At 39.6% G+C, this 20,378-nt stretch overlaps 1 protein-coding gene across 5 annotated transcripts in view; it reads left to right on the forward strand.

The window, feature by feature from the left end:
- The window catches only part of NALCN (sodium leak channel, non-selective), a 272,813-nt gene extending 253,812 nt beyond the window's left edge, over positions 1-19,001 (forward strand). For all 5 annotated transcript variants that reach the window (XM_036228821.1, XM_036228822.1, XM_016123175.2 and 2 more), the window contains 10 exons: positions 1,300-1,368; positions 2,422-2,570; positions 3,245-3,338; positions 4,992-5,124; positions 5,788-5,903; positions 7,892-8,049; positions 10,914-11,064; positions 13,269-13,418; positions 15,126-15,243; positions 17,471-19,001. In XM_036228821.1, the coding sequence (XP_036084714.1) occupies positions 1,300-1,368; positions 2,422-2,570; positions 3,245-3,338; positions 4,992-5,124; positions 5,788-5,903; positions 7,892-8,049; positions 10,914-11,064; positions 13,269-13,418; positions 15,126-15,243; positions 17,471-17,664 (1,332 nt within the window). In that variant the 3' untranslated portion in view covers positions 17,665-19,001. The remainder of the gene's footprint in view (positions 1-1,299; positions 1,369-2,421; positions 2,571-3,244; positions 3,339-4,991; positions 5,125-5,787; positions 5,904-7,891; positions 8,050-10,913; positions 11,065-13,268; positions 13,419-15,125; positions 15,244-17,470) is intronic.
- The last annotated feature ends 1,377 nt before the right edge of the window (positions 19,002-20,378 follow it).

The raw sequence follows: 20,378 nt of genomic DNA on the forward strand, positions 1-20,378 counted from the left end.
TAGAGGTCCTGGAAGGCATCCCAAGGGAGGGAGAATTGGGTTCGGTCTCTAGGATGAGGGGAGAACATTTCAGGCAGCTGTCCCTGTGATGGAAGGGTACGGACAACTAGGTGGTGTGGCTGGAGGAGAAGGAGCAAGGGGAACAAGGTACACGATCTGGATGGGTAAGAAGGTACCAGACCTCTCAGGACCTTGTAATCTAGGTATAGGATTTGGGTCGTCATCTTAGAAGCTGTTGGGTGTCATCACTTCCAGAATGTAAAGCCAGAAATTATCTACAGTAAGTTTAGAGCTAACACAGAAAGAAGGAGCAGCAAGGCCCGTGTTTTTATTTATTCCGGACAAATTGCAGCCAAAAGCTACTCGATTCAAGCAGAAAAATAGAGTAAGTTTTCTAATTCCAGATGTCCCCAGAGAAGAAATCTTACACCAAAAAGACAAACTTGCCTATTCTGCCTGACTGCTTTTTTCTTCAGGAGCCTCCAGTCTTGGAAGCATGCTCGACCTCCACTTGATTTTGCAGTGGACTATTGTGAAGCAAGATGCAGCCCTTGTCCTAGCCAAAGATGCTTCTGTACAGACACGTTCATTTCCTTGCACCTCACCAAGGGTCTCACAGGACCCCCTTCCCAGGGGCCCATCTGTGACTGTTGTCGTTTGCCTAGGCAGGGCTCCTCGAGAAAAATCATACTTTGGCATCAGCTTGACGCCACAGTTGTTATTGTCAGTGGGATCTCTGTTTCTCAGATTAAGCTTTCTTAGGCACAGAGCACACCAGAGTCATCTCTTGCTGCTGCTTGCACACTTGAGGAAGAGCTGAATGTGTTTCAAGGAGGGAGGACAGCTCTGAAGTCAGCTTAGACTAATAGGCCTGTGGCCTTCTGGTCAGGAATCTGACCTCCAGCAGCCTTCTCCAGCAGCCCAGCTCCCTCTGCCAGAATCCCTTTATATCCTGTCTCATTTGACTTCCTTACATTTAATCGTTAAGCTAGGCGGTTCTTGCTCCTCAAAAAAACTGGTCACTATTTTATGCAAAAATAAGTTTTTAAATACAGAATTCAGTTGAGCAAAACAGAGATTGAAGTTTCATTTAAGATTTGATTTTATAGTTAATATTTATTCATGAGTTTTGGCAGTGACCTTTTCAACACCTTTTTGGGGTACATTTCTTACAGGAATTTTCACAATTTATTAAACTAATTATTCAGTAGACTTCACAGAATGTTTAAAATGTAGAATGGAACTGTAACAAGATTCGCTGTGCAAATTATGAGAGGGTTTCTTCTGTTTAAATTTCAGAATGCATATACCTACATGATGGGCGCATGTGTGATTGTCTTTAGGTTTTTCTCCATCTGTGGAAAGCATGTAAGTATGTTGTGAAGGGTACTATTAGAGAAGAAAAAAGTGGGAAATTAGAACCCCCAAAATGATTATTATATATGAAAAGCATTTTTCAAAGATTATTTTAAATTTTGCAGAAGCATCTCATAGTTTAAAACAGAAGAGTCTGTACACAACAAATTATATACAGATGTGTCTTGTACGTAAGGACAGTTGACTTCAATTATCCTTCTGGATCTTCAGGGCTGTAGTTAACAAATTGCTAGGTAGCATAAGTAAATTTTAAATATTAAAATAAATCAGTAGCCTAGTTATCTTGTAATTTTGTTCCTGAATTATTATTGTTTTGCTTATTTTCCATATTTGCTAAGTGAACTCAGTCATCAACTACAGATAACATATCAGCAAAAAAAACAATGTTCCTTCTTCATACTTCATTTTTATTATCTTTAGTTTTAATAAAGTTATTTTACTGAAAAGAAAAATTATCCTTAATGAACATTCATAATTCTATGATCCCAGATTAATTTATGTTCTTTGTTAATGTTCATACATACATTCCATATACATTTTTCATTTTTTAAAGTAGTTTCCTTTTTCAATCCGACATTATGTGATATATGCTCCATATATCAACATAATCAACATATTTAATATTTGATGATATTTAGTATTTTGCCATTGTTTAAGTTTGCTTTTATGAACATCTGTGTGTGGAAGAATCCTGAGTCTACTTGCATAGTCCAAAAATATATAGCTCTTTTCATAGAGAATCAGGGATCAAGAAAAACAGAAGGCTTAAAATCTTATGGTGGAACTTTTATTAATTTGGCTGAAAAGGCAGAAGAGTTTGAAATATGAAGCATCTAATGGTTTTTGAATATTTTGATATAATACCTACTAGGAAGCAATTTTCAAATGATATGCTGAGGGTCACTCTTGTGCCACCTGCTTAAAAGTTATTTACTTACCATGTTCTCCATGGCGTAATGACTTGAATATTCATATTCTCTCTCTCTCTCTCTCCCTCTTCCTCTTCCTCTGTCCCTCCCTCTCTTTCTCTCCATCTCCATACAGGTAACACTAAAGATGCTTCTCCTGACAGTGGTTGTCAGCATGTACAAAAGCTTCTTTATCATTGTAGGAATGTTCCTATTGCTGCTCTGTTATGCTTTTGCTGGAGTTGTCTTATTTGGTACTGTAAAATATGGAGAAAACATTAACAGGTTGGTATATATTTATCTTTCTATTCATTCATCGAGAAAATTTTTTTAGTAATAAAATCATGGATAAAAACGTGAATGATTTTTATCTATTATAGACAGAAGGAAAAGTAGAGGCAAACAGTTGGAAATTAAAATAAAAGGGTAAAATTTTAAATGACATTTTTTCTAATAGAATACTGTATGTATGTTTACTTTGGAAACCTTAGAAAATTCAAAAATGAAAGCAAACAAAAGAATCTGTAATTCCACCACCATGCAGGAATAACCACTTCTAATATCCTGGTGAATTCTAGCACTTTTTCTAATCTACATACTGCCAAAAAAAAAATTATGTTTTTGATTAAATAATTTTGAGAAGAGATTGTGTTTTTTCTTCTTTTTAATAAAACATGAGAAGTTAGAACCCCCAAAATCACTTTTCATTGTCAAAGCTTGCTCCCTCAGTTATTCAAGATGAATGGCAAGAAATTGGTGGCACCATACTAGGGTTGGGTTATTCAGATAGCTATACTTGAGGGCAAGTATAAATAACAAACAAATAAGAGGATGTAACCTTTGGAAATGGCAACTTAGCAATCAAATTTGCTCTGATATCTACCTCTTGTGGTGGTGGCAAACCTCTCTGCTTCATGACAACTGTATTACTCATATGCGGTTTTATTTTCTTAAATTAGGCATGCAAACTTTTCTTCAGCTGGCAAAGCCATCACTGTACTGTTCCGAATTGTCACAGGCGAAGACTGGAACAAGATTATGCATGATTGTATGGTAAACATCTTTTTGTCAATAATGATACCAATCAGATGAAAATCTGGCTATGCAATATTGTCAGCATCCTCCTTGTTAGCATCAAGACTTTGTATACAAAACATATATCCTACCCTGGCCTTTTAGTCCATAAAAGTACATTATTTTACATTACAATGTATAGACATACAGGAAAAGTATTCAATGAACCCAACTTAAGCTCTCGTAGTTCCAGTTAACAAATATACATTATGTGGGCATAGTTTTTTTCCTTCCCACCTTTAACATTTTGATAGTCAAGTACAAACAGCAGAATTGTGCTTCTTTAATTTATTCAACAGATATTTACTGATCCCTGGTTTGTTCTGGGCCCTACACTGGGTGCCAGGTCTTCAGCAATTCCAAGGCATCTTCAGAAAGCTTAGGTCAAGAACTCTGAGCTATACACTCCCTTTGATAGCCTCCCTTCTCTAAGCTAATTCTTCATCACCCTTCAGGTACCACTTTTAAACATCACTTCTTTCAGGAATCCTGCCTTATGCTAAGACTGCTGGTTATATGTTCTTACATCACTGTATATTTCTCCTTTGTAGTGTGTATCACAACTATAATGAGTTATTGGCTTGATTAGTTTATTTTATTTCTCGCCCTCCAGACAAGTTCTGTCCAAAAGAAATTTCTGCAGTGATGGCCAGCTGCACGATCCAATTCCGTAGCCACTACCTGTATATGGTTACTGCGTACTTGAAATGTGACCAGTTAAAATGAACAACTAAACTTTAAATTGTATTTAATTGTTTCTAATGTTAATGAACATAAATTTAAATAGTCACATGTAGTTAGTGGCTACCATGTTGGACTACACAGCTCTTGACTGTCAGCAGCATACAGGGACAGGGTCTTTTGTCTTGCTTACCAGTCTATCCCCAATACTGGGCAGATACCTAGCACATAGTAGGAACTCAAGAACTTTATGCATGAATGAATGGGGACAGAATGTACCAAATCAAAAATAATACTAGGCAGAATTAAATAAATTCTAAATAAAGACCAAACAGATTGCCGTGGAAATGTAGAACAAAGAGCTAATCTCTCTGGCTGAGAGAAATCAGGAGGCTTCTCAGAGGTGTTGGCATTTTATTGAGCCAGTAAAGAATGGAGAGGCTTTGAGTCTGTTTAATCCCATAACATCCCATAACAGTTCTCCAGGAATGAGGATTCTTCTTACACAATTTGAATGTAAATTTGCTGTGTATAACAAATCCTCCTAAATCTTACCCCATTACTAAGTCAGAGAAAAATTTTTAAATGACCTTTTGTTTGACATTCTGCAGTTTGCATCACAGTGACGACTTACCATTTGGGGCTCCTGGAGGTGGCAGACGGAGCATCTCTAGAGGAGACCAGTTCATTTTCATTATGCTTCTAAATCTAAACGCCAATGAACTTGGGATTTTAAAAGCATAGTATAAGTGAAATGTTCTGTTGGATTTTTGCCACAGATGAGATATCCAATGTATATAGTTTCTGAAAGATTACTTTGAAGTTAATTATATTTTACATGGGTTAGGAATATGTTCATTAACTACAGTCAGTTAACAAAAATTTGTATTCTTCTCTGCTGTCGCTCCGTCCTCCCTCTCCCCTCCGTCCCCCGATCCCGCTGCCTCACAGGTCCAGCCACCCTTTTGTACTCCAGATGAATTTACATACTGGGCAACAGACTGTGGAAATTATGCTGGAGCACTTATGTATTTCTGTTCATTTTACGTCATCATTGCCTACATCATGCTAAATCTGCTTGTAGGTAAGTGATGTTTGTGGAATATTTTTTAATCTCTTTAAACTCAGGTCCTTAGATAATTGTGTACAATTTTCAGGTAATTATCCTGAACTGTTTGGGGTGAGGTTTCATGGCATTAATTATAAATTGTTGCCTCACCATCCAGAAGCTGAAAAGATCTTTGAAAGCCATGTACATGACAGTCAATTGCAATTTCAAAAATTGTCCTATTTATTATGATCACTAATTTTAAAAGAGCTCTTCTCATGGATTATGTTAAACATATATCAAGGGACAGGGGGGCTACCTTTACAGCCTCGAAATGTCACATTTATGTTTTTGAAAGATATACATTGTTCACCCAGCTGTGGGGCCACCCAGAACTCAATTAGACCTTTGAAAACTGCCCTGGAACTCTCAACTACAAGAGAAAGCCAACTGGCATGAATATCTATATACACAGAATGTGTGTTTATGCTCATGACCCTCATGTTTTGGAAAGGCAGGAGCTAGATAAACAGCTTAGTCCAAGTGTAAAACATGCCAACTTGGAAACCATATGAAAAGCACTTTAAAAAAATGGGCTTATCATGTAGGTGATAAAATTCATTATTTAAAACATTTTACTTTTCTAAAAAAATGACAGATTAGCATAATTGTCTAACTTCTCATTTTTTTCTTTTTTAGCCATAATTGTAGAAAATTTCTCCTTGTTTTATTCCACTGAGGAGGACCAGCTTTTAAGTTACAATGATCTTCGCCACTTTCAAATCATATGGAATATGGTGGATGACAAACGAGAGGTAGGCTACTGGGCTGTCATTTCATGCCCCACCCCGAAGACACATATTGCCATATCTCGAACATGGTTTTGTTGCTGGCAGTAGGCATATATTGAATTTTGAATGGCTGTTGGTGAATTGCAGAGAGCTGTCACAGAAAATCCATCAGAATATGCTAGGAGGGGAGAGGGACGGAACGTCTTCACGTCCCTTCCAACCACAAACGTCCTCTTTAGGCATTCAGGAGGTAAGCCAGGAAAGGAAATCAAGGGAGCTCTGAAGAAACCAGCCCTGGGTTCGGGGCCATAGCAGGAGTGAAGTTCAAGTTACTAAAGCAACAGTCTAGTACAGATTGATGATCACTTCAACCTCAAACAGCAAGCCTGGTCCCAAGTGCGAAGGAGTTATTTAAGTGGTTTCCGAGAGGTATTATTTTGGGCTTAGTATTTGAATGTTTTAATCATGATGCTTACTTGACATTTTTTAGAATTAGCCAAAACAGCAGCAGCAGCTTCTTCCCCCTGCCCCTTTCCCTCCTTCTTCCTGGCAAACACTCAGCATAGTTCTAGGCACTGGAGATAAACCAACGAACGATGGAAAGAAAGGTCCCTGTGCTCACAGAGCTTATGTTCTAATGTGGGGAGATAAGATTAAAAAGTGAAATAATTGTTCTTATTTCAAGAAGCTATAAACTTCGAACAAGGCAGCATGGAGTGGCTGGAGGAAGGGGCAGACTACTTTAGCAGAGGTGGTTACAAAGGTCTGTCTGAGGAAGGGCTGTTTGACCCAATATCTGAAAAATGAAAAAAGTAAGCCATGGGAAGATCTGGGGAAGATCGGAAAATAGTTTCAGAAAGAGCTGACTGAGGGCACAAAGATCAAGGAGCCAGAACAGGCCAAGTAAATGGCGGGTCCTGGGCCAGAGCCAGGACCTACATGGTCATGCATGGCTTACCCTCTCCTTGGTTACCGCCACCCCACCCCACCCCCAACACTTCACCCACACACCAATCTCGTTGGGTTTTCTTCCAAGACAGCGATCTGCATGTGCTGGCATCTGACCTAGGTCTCTCATCTCAGCTGGATCCACTTACATCTCCATGACTGCTGCCTACAAATCCTGCTTTCCTCTGACATACACGTAGAAGATGGCACCACCACTCACAAGTTAGATGTTAGTAATTGACAGGAAGTCAGGGCTCACCAATGGCCTGCCCACTACCTTAGTTCAAAGGCATAGCCAGGTTGGCATGATAAGTTTTGTTGCCTGCGAAGGAGTGACAGACACATGAGATTTTTCAGAATCTAGAGCTGCTCTGACCAGGAAGAGGGCGGAGCTGGGAACCCAATTCTCTTATATGTAATTGTTCTAATAGTGGAGAAGCCCTGAAAAGATGTGATCATTTCATAGAAGATGAATGTTTAGAAGTAAATGTTTAGAAGTCCCTAGCATCCAGACTAAGTGAAGAGGAAGATCTGTACATGTGCATATTCCATTTTTTGTGCCAATGCACAAAACCGTGTGTATTAGCGAAGCGCACGAGTGGGGGCTGGGTCGCTGGACCGGACCATTGGAAGAAAAGCCTGGTGAAGCATGTGTTGGTCCGGGAGAGCTTTGTACCCACCTCGGCTCTGAATCCTGCATGGCGTGCAATCCTGTAAAACCAGAGAAGCACCAGCAGAAACTCGTAAATGCTCAACTTTTTAAAAAATGTATTTATTTTTAAATTATTTTTCAATTATAGTGGACATACAATATTATCTCAGCTTCAGGTGTACAATATAGTATACATTTATATACCTTTCAGAGGGCTCTGCTTTTACCTCCCAAGCCGCTCAGCGCACATGCACCCTCCCAGACGCAAGGAAGGAAAATGACTTCCTGGCCACCCTGAGTGAATTATGCCATTTTTTGAGAAAAAGGTCCAGGTTTATGCTGTGAAAACAGAACCCCAAGGGAATCGTTAGGGCCTAATGATGATTTACAAGTCCCTGTGCTCTGCCACCAGGGGGTGATTCCAACTTTCCGCGTGAAGTTCCTGCTGCGGCTTTTGCGGGGAAGGCTGGAGGTGGACCTGGACAAAGACAAACTTCTGTTTAAGCACATGTGCTATGAAATGGAGAGGCTGCATAATGGCGGCGATGTCACTTTTCATGATGTCCTAAGGTACAGGGGGTGGTTTCACAGCTCTGTGTGGCAGAGCTGAACGGAGTCCAGAAACTGAAGCTGTGATCATTAACGGCCTTGTGAAATATAATTAACAAGTAGGCTCATAACCTAAAATGCCACATCCACTGTGGTGACAAGGCAGGGTCTCACTTCTCAGGTGTGAAGTGGCTTTTCTCACTGTCCTTCAACTATCGTGTTAAGTTAGTACCTCACATGGGAGAAGGGGAAGCAGTGGCCTGACTTTTCCAGAAGGACCTCTCACTGAACTGGAATCTCCAGGAGGAGAGAGGCAGAAAGACCTTGGGGAGCTCGGGCTCACCTTTCAGAGGGACTGGTCCAGGAGAGTTGAGTGACTTGCTAACCGTAACTCAACCTCTATGGCCAAGCTGGAGCTATAATCTAGATCTTCTCACATGTGGGTCTGGCAAGAATTTGCCTAGCCACTCTGCGAGAGTCGCCCCCAGTTTGTTGACAAGGCACATTTTCCAGACTTTTGACGAGTACCCAAACATGACGAAGAGGCAAACTGAGGCCTCTCTGAGAGACGTCTGTGTTAGTTTGCTATGATTGATATAACAAAATACCATGCACTGAGTAATTTAAACAGCAAATCTGTTGTCTCAGCTGTGGAGGCTGGAAGTCTGAGATTGGGGTGTCAGCAGAGTTTGTTCCTTCTGAGGCCATGAGAAAGAACCTGTTTCATCCTTTTTTCCCCAGCTCCTGGTTTTTGCTGGTCATCTTTGGCATTTCTTGGCTTATGAAAGCATCACCCCAAACTCCAGCTTCATCTTTGCACAGTGTTCTTCTCCCTGTGCGTGTGTGTATGCCTGTCTGTGTCCAGATTTTCACTTCAATAAGGACATCAGTCATATCAGATGAAGGACCGCCCCGTTTCAGTATGACCTTACCTTAATGAATTACATCTGCAATAACCTCTTTCTAAATAAGATCACATTCTGAGGTACTGGGGATTAGGACTCCCAACCTATCTTTTCTGGGAGGAAAGTGGGGAGACAATGAACTCAAAACAGCTTCTTAAACAAGAGTCCATGGATAATATGTAGGAGTCTATGAACTTGGAAGGGAAAACAATTACATCTTTATTTTCACCAGTCACTCACTGAAATGCAGTAATTTTTTTTTTCCAGCAATGAATTCAGGCAACAGACCACAATAGTATTAACGATTCCTGTGTCTTTGTCACCAGTAGAAATCATAGATATTTTCAGATCACATTACTGCTGAGGCTGATATCTTAAAATATCCTTTATGCTCACCAGTACTTCTAAGTTATAGTAGTCATTTGACCTCAGCTAGGTGTTATTATTTCATGCAATAATAAAGAAGCACTTACGTTACTATATTACCCCTTTTCAAAGCAAATACTTTGAGAACTCTTATCTTGATATAACTGGTTTCCTTTGAAAAAAATGTGTACTTTATTTTATACATTTAAAATATTATTCTATGAGCTCCACTGCCAAAGGAATTCATGTCACAGAAAGTTAAGAACCCTCTACTAGCAGTAGCTATTTTCATTATGTTGCAAATAACTCACAAATTCAATTTTGAGTATTGTGTCACACATTTCAGGAACATTTAGGTATACTGAAATACGTTTGTGATTGAAATTCGAAAAAAGACCAGGACAGGAATGTTCTGGGGGTGCTCTCTCAAGTTATCAGTTTACCACCCTCTATTCCCTTCTTCCAGGAGCAAGAAAAAGGTGGAGCAGAAAATACTCATGAATAGCAAAGGGTGACATCTCTCTCAGAATGTCACTTTGTCTTTTCTCCTTGTGACAAATATTTTTAGGCTGAAAGTGAGGCACATAGACATACCACTATCATTAATAATTAATATTCAGCCTCTTTGGAACACAATGATCCATCTGATAAAATGGACCCAGGAGAAGGCCCTATCCCTCAAGCACAGTGTATGGTGAAATGGGTTTAGCAAGGATGAGATTCTTGATGAGGCAGGGAAGATAGGAAGAGAAATGCACTTTTTTACTCCATGGTAGGAAGAGCCTGAGCAAAGAAGAGGTCAGTGTATCGGTACTGCATGGGGCCTCTCAGGAGCCACCATGTTGTGATTTGGGCTAGAAAACTGGAACTGAGGTCGCAGCCAGGGCAAGGCAGGGGCTGAGCATTAACTGGGATCCTGTGGTTGCACCAGGGAGCAGAGCACCAAGCTTCCAGAAGGGCCTGAAGCCTCCTTTGGCTGTGGACCCCTCAGCCTGAACACATGAGTTGCCTTATGGTCCAGGGGCCCCCATTCAACACATCAGCTGTTGGTTTCATTTGCCACGGTCTGGGCCTGTCGTGCCAAGGACTAAGTGGGAGTGAACATTTCACCCTGGTTTTGCATTCATAAAAGTTAATGAGGAAGATCCAGGGGGACAAATTAAAAGGAAATGGAGGCAGGGGATGCATGACTCACAGCCAAGCATATTAACCATCACCAGTTGAAGCTGAATGTAAAGAAAGTATAGAGATAGCAGTGTTCTTTCTACGGGGAAAGTTCCAGAGTCTTAAGCAGCTGATTATGTAGTTCAGGGCTTAGCCTGAATCTTTTGTTTCAAAAAACACTTATATGCCACTTACTGTTATAAGCACCTCACAAATATTAACTCAATTAATTATTTAATAAGGCAGGTACCATGACTATCCCCATTTTATAGATGAGGGAAGAGAGACAGAGAAGTGATACAAATAGCCCAAGTTATCCAGCTAGGCAGGGTGGCATCAGAATGCTACAGTGGTTAGACTGAGTGATGTCCTTTCTGGATTTGGGGATCTCTGAGAGTTTAAATCCCAGGTAAATCAGAGCTGTGATTGCCGTTGTACTTCCCCCACCAGCATGCTCTCCTACCGGTCGGTTGACATCCGGAAGAGTTTGCAGCTGGAGGAGCTGCTCGCAAGGGAGCAGCTAGAGTATACCATTGAGGAGGAAGTGGCCAAACAGACCATCCGCATGTGGCTGAAAAAGTGCTTAAAGCGCATCAGAGCCGTGAGTGAACCAGAGCATCTGGGTTTTTATTTTCTCCTCAAGAGCCTCATGAACAAAGGGATTAGATCCTTCTGTGATTAGCCTTAAATCCTTTCAGCTGTGTCAACTTCATCCACTTATGCTGGCCAGATGATGATTCAAAATTTAACTCTAGTCCAAATTCAGCCTTACCTTCTTGAGCAGAGTCCATAAGAAGTTTCCATTAAATCACATTTTTATAATACAGTGTGAATGTTTCAGAAGCAGTTTATTGATATTAAAATATTTATGCTCTTCACGTATTAAACCATCTATTCAAAAAGCCAGGAATCTCTGTATATTGACTGGCAACTGAATTAACAAAACTACTTTTAAATTGTTCCTAAAAATTCAAACATATTGTTGGTAACATTGTGTGGTCTTTAATTAAAAACCACCTCTTCTGGGAGTTTAATGATTTGTTTCCTGATTCCTGAACTATAAGCTTGTAAGATTCTCTAACTCATAAATCAATGAACATAATGCTGTGTTGACATATACTGTGTTTACAATGGGCATTTCTATTAGGTAATTAATTTTATAAATGGTTTTGACTTATGCTTCATACACATGGAGGGAAATCAAATTAATCACTAAACAGTTATACAGAACATATTTTTTCATACTGTTTCTCAGAACAGAACAGCATCAACTGCAGAAACAGATCAATCTATTAGATGAGAAAAGAGCCCCAGAGAAATGAAGCATCCCAACGTTCTATAGCAAGGCTACTTGGCCCACCATAATTCTGCTAGTTCCAGAGATCAAATCTGCCTTCCACAGGCCATGAGAGGACACAGGGAGTGCTGGCTCACCACCAGACGGCCCTGGCCTCATGTGTACAAGCACAGATTGGCGTACTCCAATCCAGAATCAATACAATCATGAGGGCCTCACTCATCCACCCAAAGTTCCTCTACTTCTTATAACCTAGAGGAAAGAGGCAATTCACATTGACCTAATGAGCACAGAATAAAATAAGAAGAGGAAAAGTAAAACACCCACGTTTAGTGATTTAAAAAGTCTATTTTAAATAAAACACAAGTTCGTATCGATGAACATAATTGCTGCAATCGTTGTGCAAATGAAAATGGAAGGAGTAAGCAATTCCTAAGTATCTAAGCCTTTATAGCAGTCCGATATATATATATTTTAATTATTTTATTTTATTTTATTTTTTGGTGACATTAGTTAACAAAATCCAGGAAGTTTCAGATGTATAATTTAACAGTAAGGCATATATATATTGCATTATGTGTTCATCACCCATAGTTAGATTTCTTTCTGTCACTACCTCTTTGACTCCTTTTACCCTATCTACCTCCCCCTTCCTCCCTCCCCGCTACCCTCTGGTAACCACTAGTCTATAGTCCATGTCCATGAGTCTCTGAGTTTGTTTGTCCTGTTCATTTGTTGCTTTTAGGTTTATATCCCACATATAAGTGATATCACATGATTTTCAGCTTTGTCTGGCTTATTTTGCTTAGCGTGATTATTTTAAGGTCCATCCATGCCGTTGCAAACGGCAGTATTTCATCTCTTCTTATGGCTGAGTTATATTCTATTGTATATATGTACCAGAGCTTCTTTAGCCATTCATCTATCGTAGGACACTTTGGTTGCTTCCATGTCCTGGCCACTGTGACTAATGCTGCTATGAACATTGATGTGCAAATATCTTTTCAGATATGAGTTTTCAAGTCTTTGGGGTAAATACCTAGTAGAGAGATTGCTGGATCATATGGTAGATCAATTCTTAGTTTTTTGAGTAACCTCCATACTGTTTTCCATAGCGGCTGGAATTTGCAGTCCCACCAGCAGTATATGAGGGTTACTTTTTCTCTACATCCTCTCCAACATTTGTTATTATTAGTCCTGTTGATAACGGCTATTCTAACAGGTGTGAGATGGTATTTCATTGTGGTTTTGATTTGCATTTCCCTAATAGCTAGCGATGATGAGCAACTTTTCATATGTTTGTTGGCCATTTGTATGTCTTCTTGGAAGAAGTGTCTCAGTCCGATATTTATCAGGGAAATTAGTTAAAGATCCTTACTTGGAAGTTTCTAAGAGGTCACCAGGCCTACAAGGTTCTTTGGAAGAGAAGAAAATATGATTTGACTGGTGGGGGAGGAGGATGTTGGGCTGATTTTTCTGTTTCTGAAAGAGCAATCGTATTTCCATAGAAACAGCAGCAGTCATGTAGCATCATCCACAGCCTGAGAGAAAGCCAACAACAGGAGCTGAGCCGGTTCCTGAATCCCCCCAGTATCGAGACCACCCAGCCCAGTGAAGACATGAATGCTAACAGTCAGGATAATAATATGCAACCTGAGGTAGGTATCTGAGATGTCCTTCATCCAAGGATATTCTGTGCATCTTTAAAAAATAAGTAAATTAGTGCTGTTCATACAACCATTTCAAACAGTAACAATATTTCTAATAGGAAGCTTTTAAGTTAAAAAAAAAATTGGAACATGTTGATCTAGATTATGTTTATGTCTTTTCCATCCTGGAATTGCTTGAGATTATCTCAAAAGATTCTGATTTGTTGGATACTGAAATAATGTTAATGCCCTGAACTTAATAATTCCGTTGAATTTTTTGTCTAAAGAATTAACATTGCCTCTGTAAGGGCTTAATTTGAGTCTGGCAATATTACACGACTTAGGAAAACACGGTTTGCCTAAAGCTCTGCCCTACATGTTTTTCTCCTACTAAGACATAAAAACTTGCAGTCAAATCAGTGACATTTGTAATTGATCTTCAACCTCCTTAAATAGTCAGATTCATTGAGAATTTGTCCTTCCTCAGTTGGGCATCAGAAAAACATATGGAATTCAGGGAGGATTAGCTCAGGACCTTCTATTGACTAGGGCACAGCATATTTTCATTTCCAAACTCAATCTACATATCCATAAAAAAAGCACAGCATCACCAGTGTCCGGAAGAGCCTTGTGCTGTGAGAAGCAGCTGGCAGGAGGCCCTGCCCTTTGTGAGGCCACAGTTATAGATCAGCCGGTGTTGATCCAGCATTCTGAGATGGGGCCCCTGGCAGTGTCAGGCTTCCGAGTGTGTAGCGACACAGTCAGGGGCCAGCGATAAATACTGAAGCCTGAGGTTCCATGGCCCAGCGGGCTGCTCCAAGGAGCCCTCTTGTTCCATAGCCCAGTTTTGAGTGGATTTCGTGTTGTTGTCTCCCCAGTCTCTAGGAATCCTCTGCTACAGACTATAAGGATGTGTGCAGGGACGGCCAACAAAGGGGGAGCTCTGCAGTGGCCCTGCCACCTGTCTGCCCTGCAGATGGCTGTCAGTGCATCCTGCGTAGGGCTGAGTAAGATTAGGACAGCCAGAGAGACAGGGCTGTCGAGGCAGGGAAAATGATGATCCCAGAGCTCTCTGGTTTTAAGGTTAAAAATACAAAACAAAACAGGTATTCAAAACACCAAGAGGGGGTCTTAAAGAAGTATGAAGACCAAGGTGCTGATAGGAAAGGGGAAGGTGACAGTGAACCAGAGCGTGGGTAAAGCATGTGGAGAGTCTCAGTGTTTCTCTTTAACTTTAACCCTAATTTGTAAGCTTCATTATCCTCCAGGGCCTATCGCAGAGCTCTGTCTGCTGAGAACTCTCTCCCTGAAGCTCTAGGCACTGACATCCAAGTTGGCAAGAGTTTGCTTCCCCCAAATCAGGCCGTCGGTACTGCCTCACTTTCCCTCCTGGAACGCCACCGTCCTTGCCCTGGTAAATAGCTACCAGGTGTGGAGGGAATGACAATGGAGGATTCCTGAAGGGATGGCAAAGAAAAGACGCTACCTAGAGAATCGGGCTTCCTTTCTTCATGGTGTGCAATGGTGACTCTTTCCCTCACCTTGATTCTTTTTATTCATTTTCACTTTTTCTTTCCCATGGTGGACAGTGTGGGTCCATATTGTTTTCCCACTTGTTTTCTTCCTTTCTTAAAATAAAATAAGGATTCAGACCAGTGCACGAAGGAGGAGAGCACAGCATTACGAGCGTTAACTGCTTGATTCTTCCTCATGCAGACAAGCAGCCAGCAGCAGCTTCTGAGCCCCACTCTGTCAGACAGAGGAGGAAGTCGGCAAGATGCAGCGGATGCCGGCAAACCCCAGAGGAAGTTCGGGCAGTGGCGTCTGCCCTCCGGTACGTACATCGAGTCCTTTCTCCATTGACTGAGGCATTTAAAGGTATTTACACTCCATCTGTTTTCGACCTGAGATTTCAAAATATAGATCTTCATCTAAAGTTATGTATAGACAGTGAAACAGTGAAAAATATATCACCCCATCAAAAACATTTCCTTCAAAATGACTTTGCTAAATAGAATTAAATTGGCCCTCATTTCCAGCTACCATGATTGAGAAGGCAGTACCTACTTGCAAAGGGAGAGATCACAGCCAAGATCTAGGAAGAAAAGAGGAAAGCTTTCCAAAGGCTTTCTGTGTGCATTCAAGGCTTTCTCAATCATGAACAAAATTCCATTAAGAACCAGGAAATGTTTCTGAGCAAGACAAGACATTTGGAATGCATGTTTTAGAAAGAGTGATTTGGCAGCAGAATGCAGAGGGAGTTTTTTATCGCCCGAACCTGGAGGCAGGTTTAGGAGCTGGAGGATGAGCATATGAAGTATCAGGGCATGAAGTGATAATATGGACAAAGCTGGTGGCAGTGGTCCAGACACTGGAGGAACAAGTAAGAGAGATGACCTAGGAGAGATACACAGTCTTTGGTATTTACTTAATAGATAAAAGAAAGGATGTCAGAAGTGCCTGCAATGGTCTAAACTTAGACGGCCCCAATGTCAGAAATGGTGATAACTAAAGGGACATGTTACTAGAAGCATGCTGAGTTTGAAGAGGCAAAGGGCAAGAAAAAGATCATTTTAAGAGGAAACCAACAATGTATTATACTACCCACTTCTTTTTTTTCCCTTTTTTCTTTGTTCCCCTTTTATTTTACATTTATTTCAAAAAATATATTTAAACTGTACAATGTGATGTTTTAGTAAACATATACATTGTGAAAAGATCACTACAGTCAAGCTAAATAACATATATGCATCCCTTTATGTAGTTACCATTTTGTGTGTGTGGTGAGAACATTTAAGATCTACTCTCAGCAATTTCGAGATTATGATACAATATTATTACCTATGGTCACCACACTGTACCTTAGAGCTCTAGAACTTATTCATTTTATATAACTACAACTTTGTAACATTCAAATACCTCCCCATTTCCCCCATCTTCTTGATCCTTGTAACCATCATTCAATTCTCTCTGCTTTTGTGAATTTTGACTTTTTTTAAATTCCAGATTTAAATGAGATCATATAGTATTTTTCTTTGTATCTGGCTTATTTTACTTTGCATCATACTCTTCAAATTCATCTACGTTGTCACAAACTGTAGGATTTCCTTCTTTCTTAAGGTGGAATAAGATTTCATTTTATTTACATATACATACATTTGTATACACACAATTTCTTTAACTGTTCATCCCTTGACGGACACGGGTTATTTCCATATCTTGACTATTGTGAATAATGCTGCAATATACATGGGAGTACAGATGTCTCTTCAAGATACATCTTGAAGATATTAATTTTATCTCCCTTGAATATATACATAGAAGTGAAATTGCTGGATCATGTGTTAGTTCTGTTATACATTTTCTTAGGTCATCTCATTTAATCTATTTTAAATCTTATAATAGTCCAATGAAGGAACTTGCATTCTCTTTATTTTACAATTGAGGAGACTTGAGTTTCAAGACACGAACTTGCCCTTGGTTACATTTACGGGTCACAGATATGAGAATCCCAGAGTCATCAATGTGTCAACAAAGTCTTCATACTACTTTATTCAGACACTTGGATTGGAAAATTTAATGCCCTGAGCATAATTTAAGTATGTCTCTGAAACATTCCTTTTTTAGGAATGGTTGATGTTATACTTCAATTCATTTTTACAAAAAAAAATGTTTACCCACATCTTTCTTTTCATACTTTCTCTACATCCTTTCTTCTGCCCTCACTGTTGGTTACACAAGCCGTCATTTTCTTTCTTTTTGTTTATATGTATAATACACATGACCACCGACTCACACATATTTCTATGACACTTGTATTTGCCCGCATTGGAACTTTTAGTGATTTTTTTCAAATGGTATTACTAGTTGTCCATGAACATAATTTTAAAGTCCGTGATGAATATAAAGAATCAGGTGCTGAAAAGGTTTCACATTTAACATCTGTGGACAGGACTTGTTCACTGAAAGCATTAGATGGGAATATCATGGTTTTTCAGGAATGACTTGCAATCGAGTAAAACACCAGAATATCGCTCATAAGACTTTTGTTAATTCCACAGCACCAAAACCAATAAGCCATTCAGTGTCTTCGGTCAACCTACGGTTTGGAGGGCGGACAACAATGAAATCTGTAGTGTGCAAAATGAACCCCATGACTGATGCAGCTTCCTGTGGTTCTGAAGTGAAGAAGTGGTGGACCCGGCAGCTGACCGTGGAGAGTGATGAAAGTGGAGATGACCTTCTGGATATTTAGGTGGACATCAATGCAGATGGCAGTCTAGTGGTGAAAACTGTTTTCTAACATTTTCCTCCATTGTCCAGTGAGCAATCTATAACTGACACATAATTTAACTCCAACTCATCATAACATTTTAAAAACTCGTTTCATCCTGCCATAGGAAGATATAAAAACCGGTCTATTGAAGCTGTGTATATGATTGGTCTTTACTATGTGTTCAGGAAAATTTGAATAATGGCACTATCGCTGGTATTCGAAACTTTACCAACACCAGATATAGATCATTCAACAATTCCATATATTCTGTTTAGAGACACTAAGGTGTGTATTCAGATGTGCTTTTATGTATTATTACCACCCCTGAAAGAGTGCTAAGCCCAAAGTGGCTAATATTTCTGGTTCAGGAGCTATGGCTTTAGTTCACATTTTTCCCACTTCACTAGAAATACTTCTCTTGGGAAAATTTATTATTTACAATTGATCTGAAAAGGTCAGCACTGAGCTCATGCTAAAATGATAGTTTTACAAACTACAGATTCTGAATTTTAAAAAGTATATTCTTTTTCTCATGTTATTTTTTAAAATATACACAAGATATTTAGAGATCAGAACAGGTCAGTTTCTGTCCTCACTCGCTCTAATGAAATCGTTGCCTGCTTTCAAGGGAATTACTTGCGCAAGTACCAGGCAAAGAAATTGGCCCAAAGAGCTAACTGATTTAAAACAAACCTGTTCATAGATTATTTGAGAGACATAGTTACATAAAGATGTTGTTTCTTAAAAAGCATTTTAAAATTAAGTTTAACAAAAAGAGTAAAACTATAAGATTCAGCTTATAAAAAACTTTGCATGTGTGACATTATTATTGGCTTTATTTTTTTTACTCATGATATGTCCATTTTGCCAAAAATCAGCAAAAACATTATGAATTGATCCCAATACACCATCGCTGTTTTCAATTCTGAATGACTCCGCTGCTATCAGAATTCGCTGTGGAAATAATTGTACTCTGCAAACTCGTGCTCTGAACTCGAAGTTTAGGTAGCCTACAACTCAACTGCATTTATGTCCTCTGGGAAAATGAAAATGCAAAGTGATTACAAAGTACTACTGGGCCTCTTATGTTGGGTCAACCAAGTAGAAGTGCATCTAGGCCTTTAACTACATTATTTTTGATTGAAGATTTGCTGTTTAGATTATTTCTTTTAATGGAGTGATTATCTCAGACCCTGTCCCCTCCACCTCCCATTGTTATATGATCTATTTTTCTTATTTAACATTCTTAAAATAGCCAAATATCACATTCCTTCTATATAACAAATGTGTAGCAACAGTTTATTGTTTATATGATTAATTGTAGCAACAGTTTATTGTTTATATGATTAATTGTGACTATAGATAATTAACAATTAAAGTCAGTGCAGCTGAAAGGTTTTATTGGTTTTTTGTTCATTTGGAGTTTATTTTTTGTACATAATAAAATAAAATAAATATTGGATTTGTAAAAGAATTTACTCTGCATTGATGATCGTTTCTAAACCCTTGTGTGTGTGTGTGGAAGCGGGTTGGGGGTGGTGTTGGGGGTGGGATCACCAGATTGCTGGCACTTTGCAAACTTCGTATTTGAATATTCTTTCTATAATCAGTTGGCAAAAGCTCCATCCCTGATATTCATTTCAGCTCAGCTCCTAAGCCAGAATGTTCCTTTCACATCTGTGCCCATAAAGCTGAGTGAATACCCTATACCTTCCAAACCTATAACAAAGCAGAAAAGGAACTCACGTGACCAGGGCATAGGTCTTTATTAGTGCATGAAAACCAGTTTTTTTTTTTTCTTTTTGGCTCATTACACTTGAGTAATACAGATTCAGTCTCACAAAACTGCTGAGCCCTTCCTAAAATGTCTGTAATTGATGTTCAGCAGAACATCACTGTTGTTCATTCTGCAGTGAAGCAAGGGGCAGAATAGCAATGCATTTAAAGCCATAGCACCCTCACTATCAGTTTAGTGAAACAGCCAAACAATTTCAGTGGGACTCCGCTCTACTATTTTCCTGAAGCCGGTAGAGCAGACAGCAAGCCGAGAAAATAGCTGCCACCCTCTCTTCGATATTTTACAAACATATAAACAATCCAGTTATGCAGATGGGAAAACTCTGGCCACAATGTTCCCTGGTTCTTAGGGAGGCCAGACACTGATACTAATCCTGTCATCACGCCACCCACTGCCTTTAATTAAAGGACGCCGTTGGTTCCAAGGGCACGAGAAAGCATAAGGGATAGAATACTTGACACAGAACCCCCAAGGGGAACAGACCACACATGCATTGTACATATGGCAATTCGAGGGGACTCAAAGGGAACAGGGGTGGATAGAATGGCCAGACCAGTGCCATTCACTCTATTCTCAGTGGTGGTTTGAGAGCAAGACTCATCAGCTTTGACTGGCTGTTTGTGTCTTGCCCAAGCTGAATAAGATACGGCACGCAGAAGAAAAACCAGAGTTATAAAGCGTGAAGCAAAAGCAGTTTCTAAGATAGTTGAATGATGTATTTGCCTTTTTTTGTTGTCGTTAAGAAATAGCATACATTGATAGATGGTTTTCAATATTGTTTAGCGGCGGCACTCTTTCTCAAACATAATCCTTCAAGGGATGCCAAAATATTAATCAGGCAAAAGCAGGAAGCCCTAGTTGAAACTGGAGTGGAGATGAGAACCCCACTCACATG

The sequence above is a fragment of the Rousettus aegyptiacus genome, unplaced genomic scaffold (assembly GCF_014176215.1).
Source record: "Rousettus aegyptiacus isolate mRouAeg1 unplaced genomic scaffold, mRouAeg1.p scaffold_m13_p_11, whole genome shotgun sequence".
NCBI lineage: Eukaryota > Metazoa > Chordata > Mammalia > Chiroptera > Pteropodidae > Rousettus > Rousettus aegyptiacus.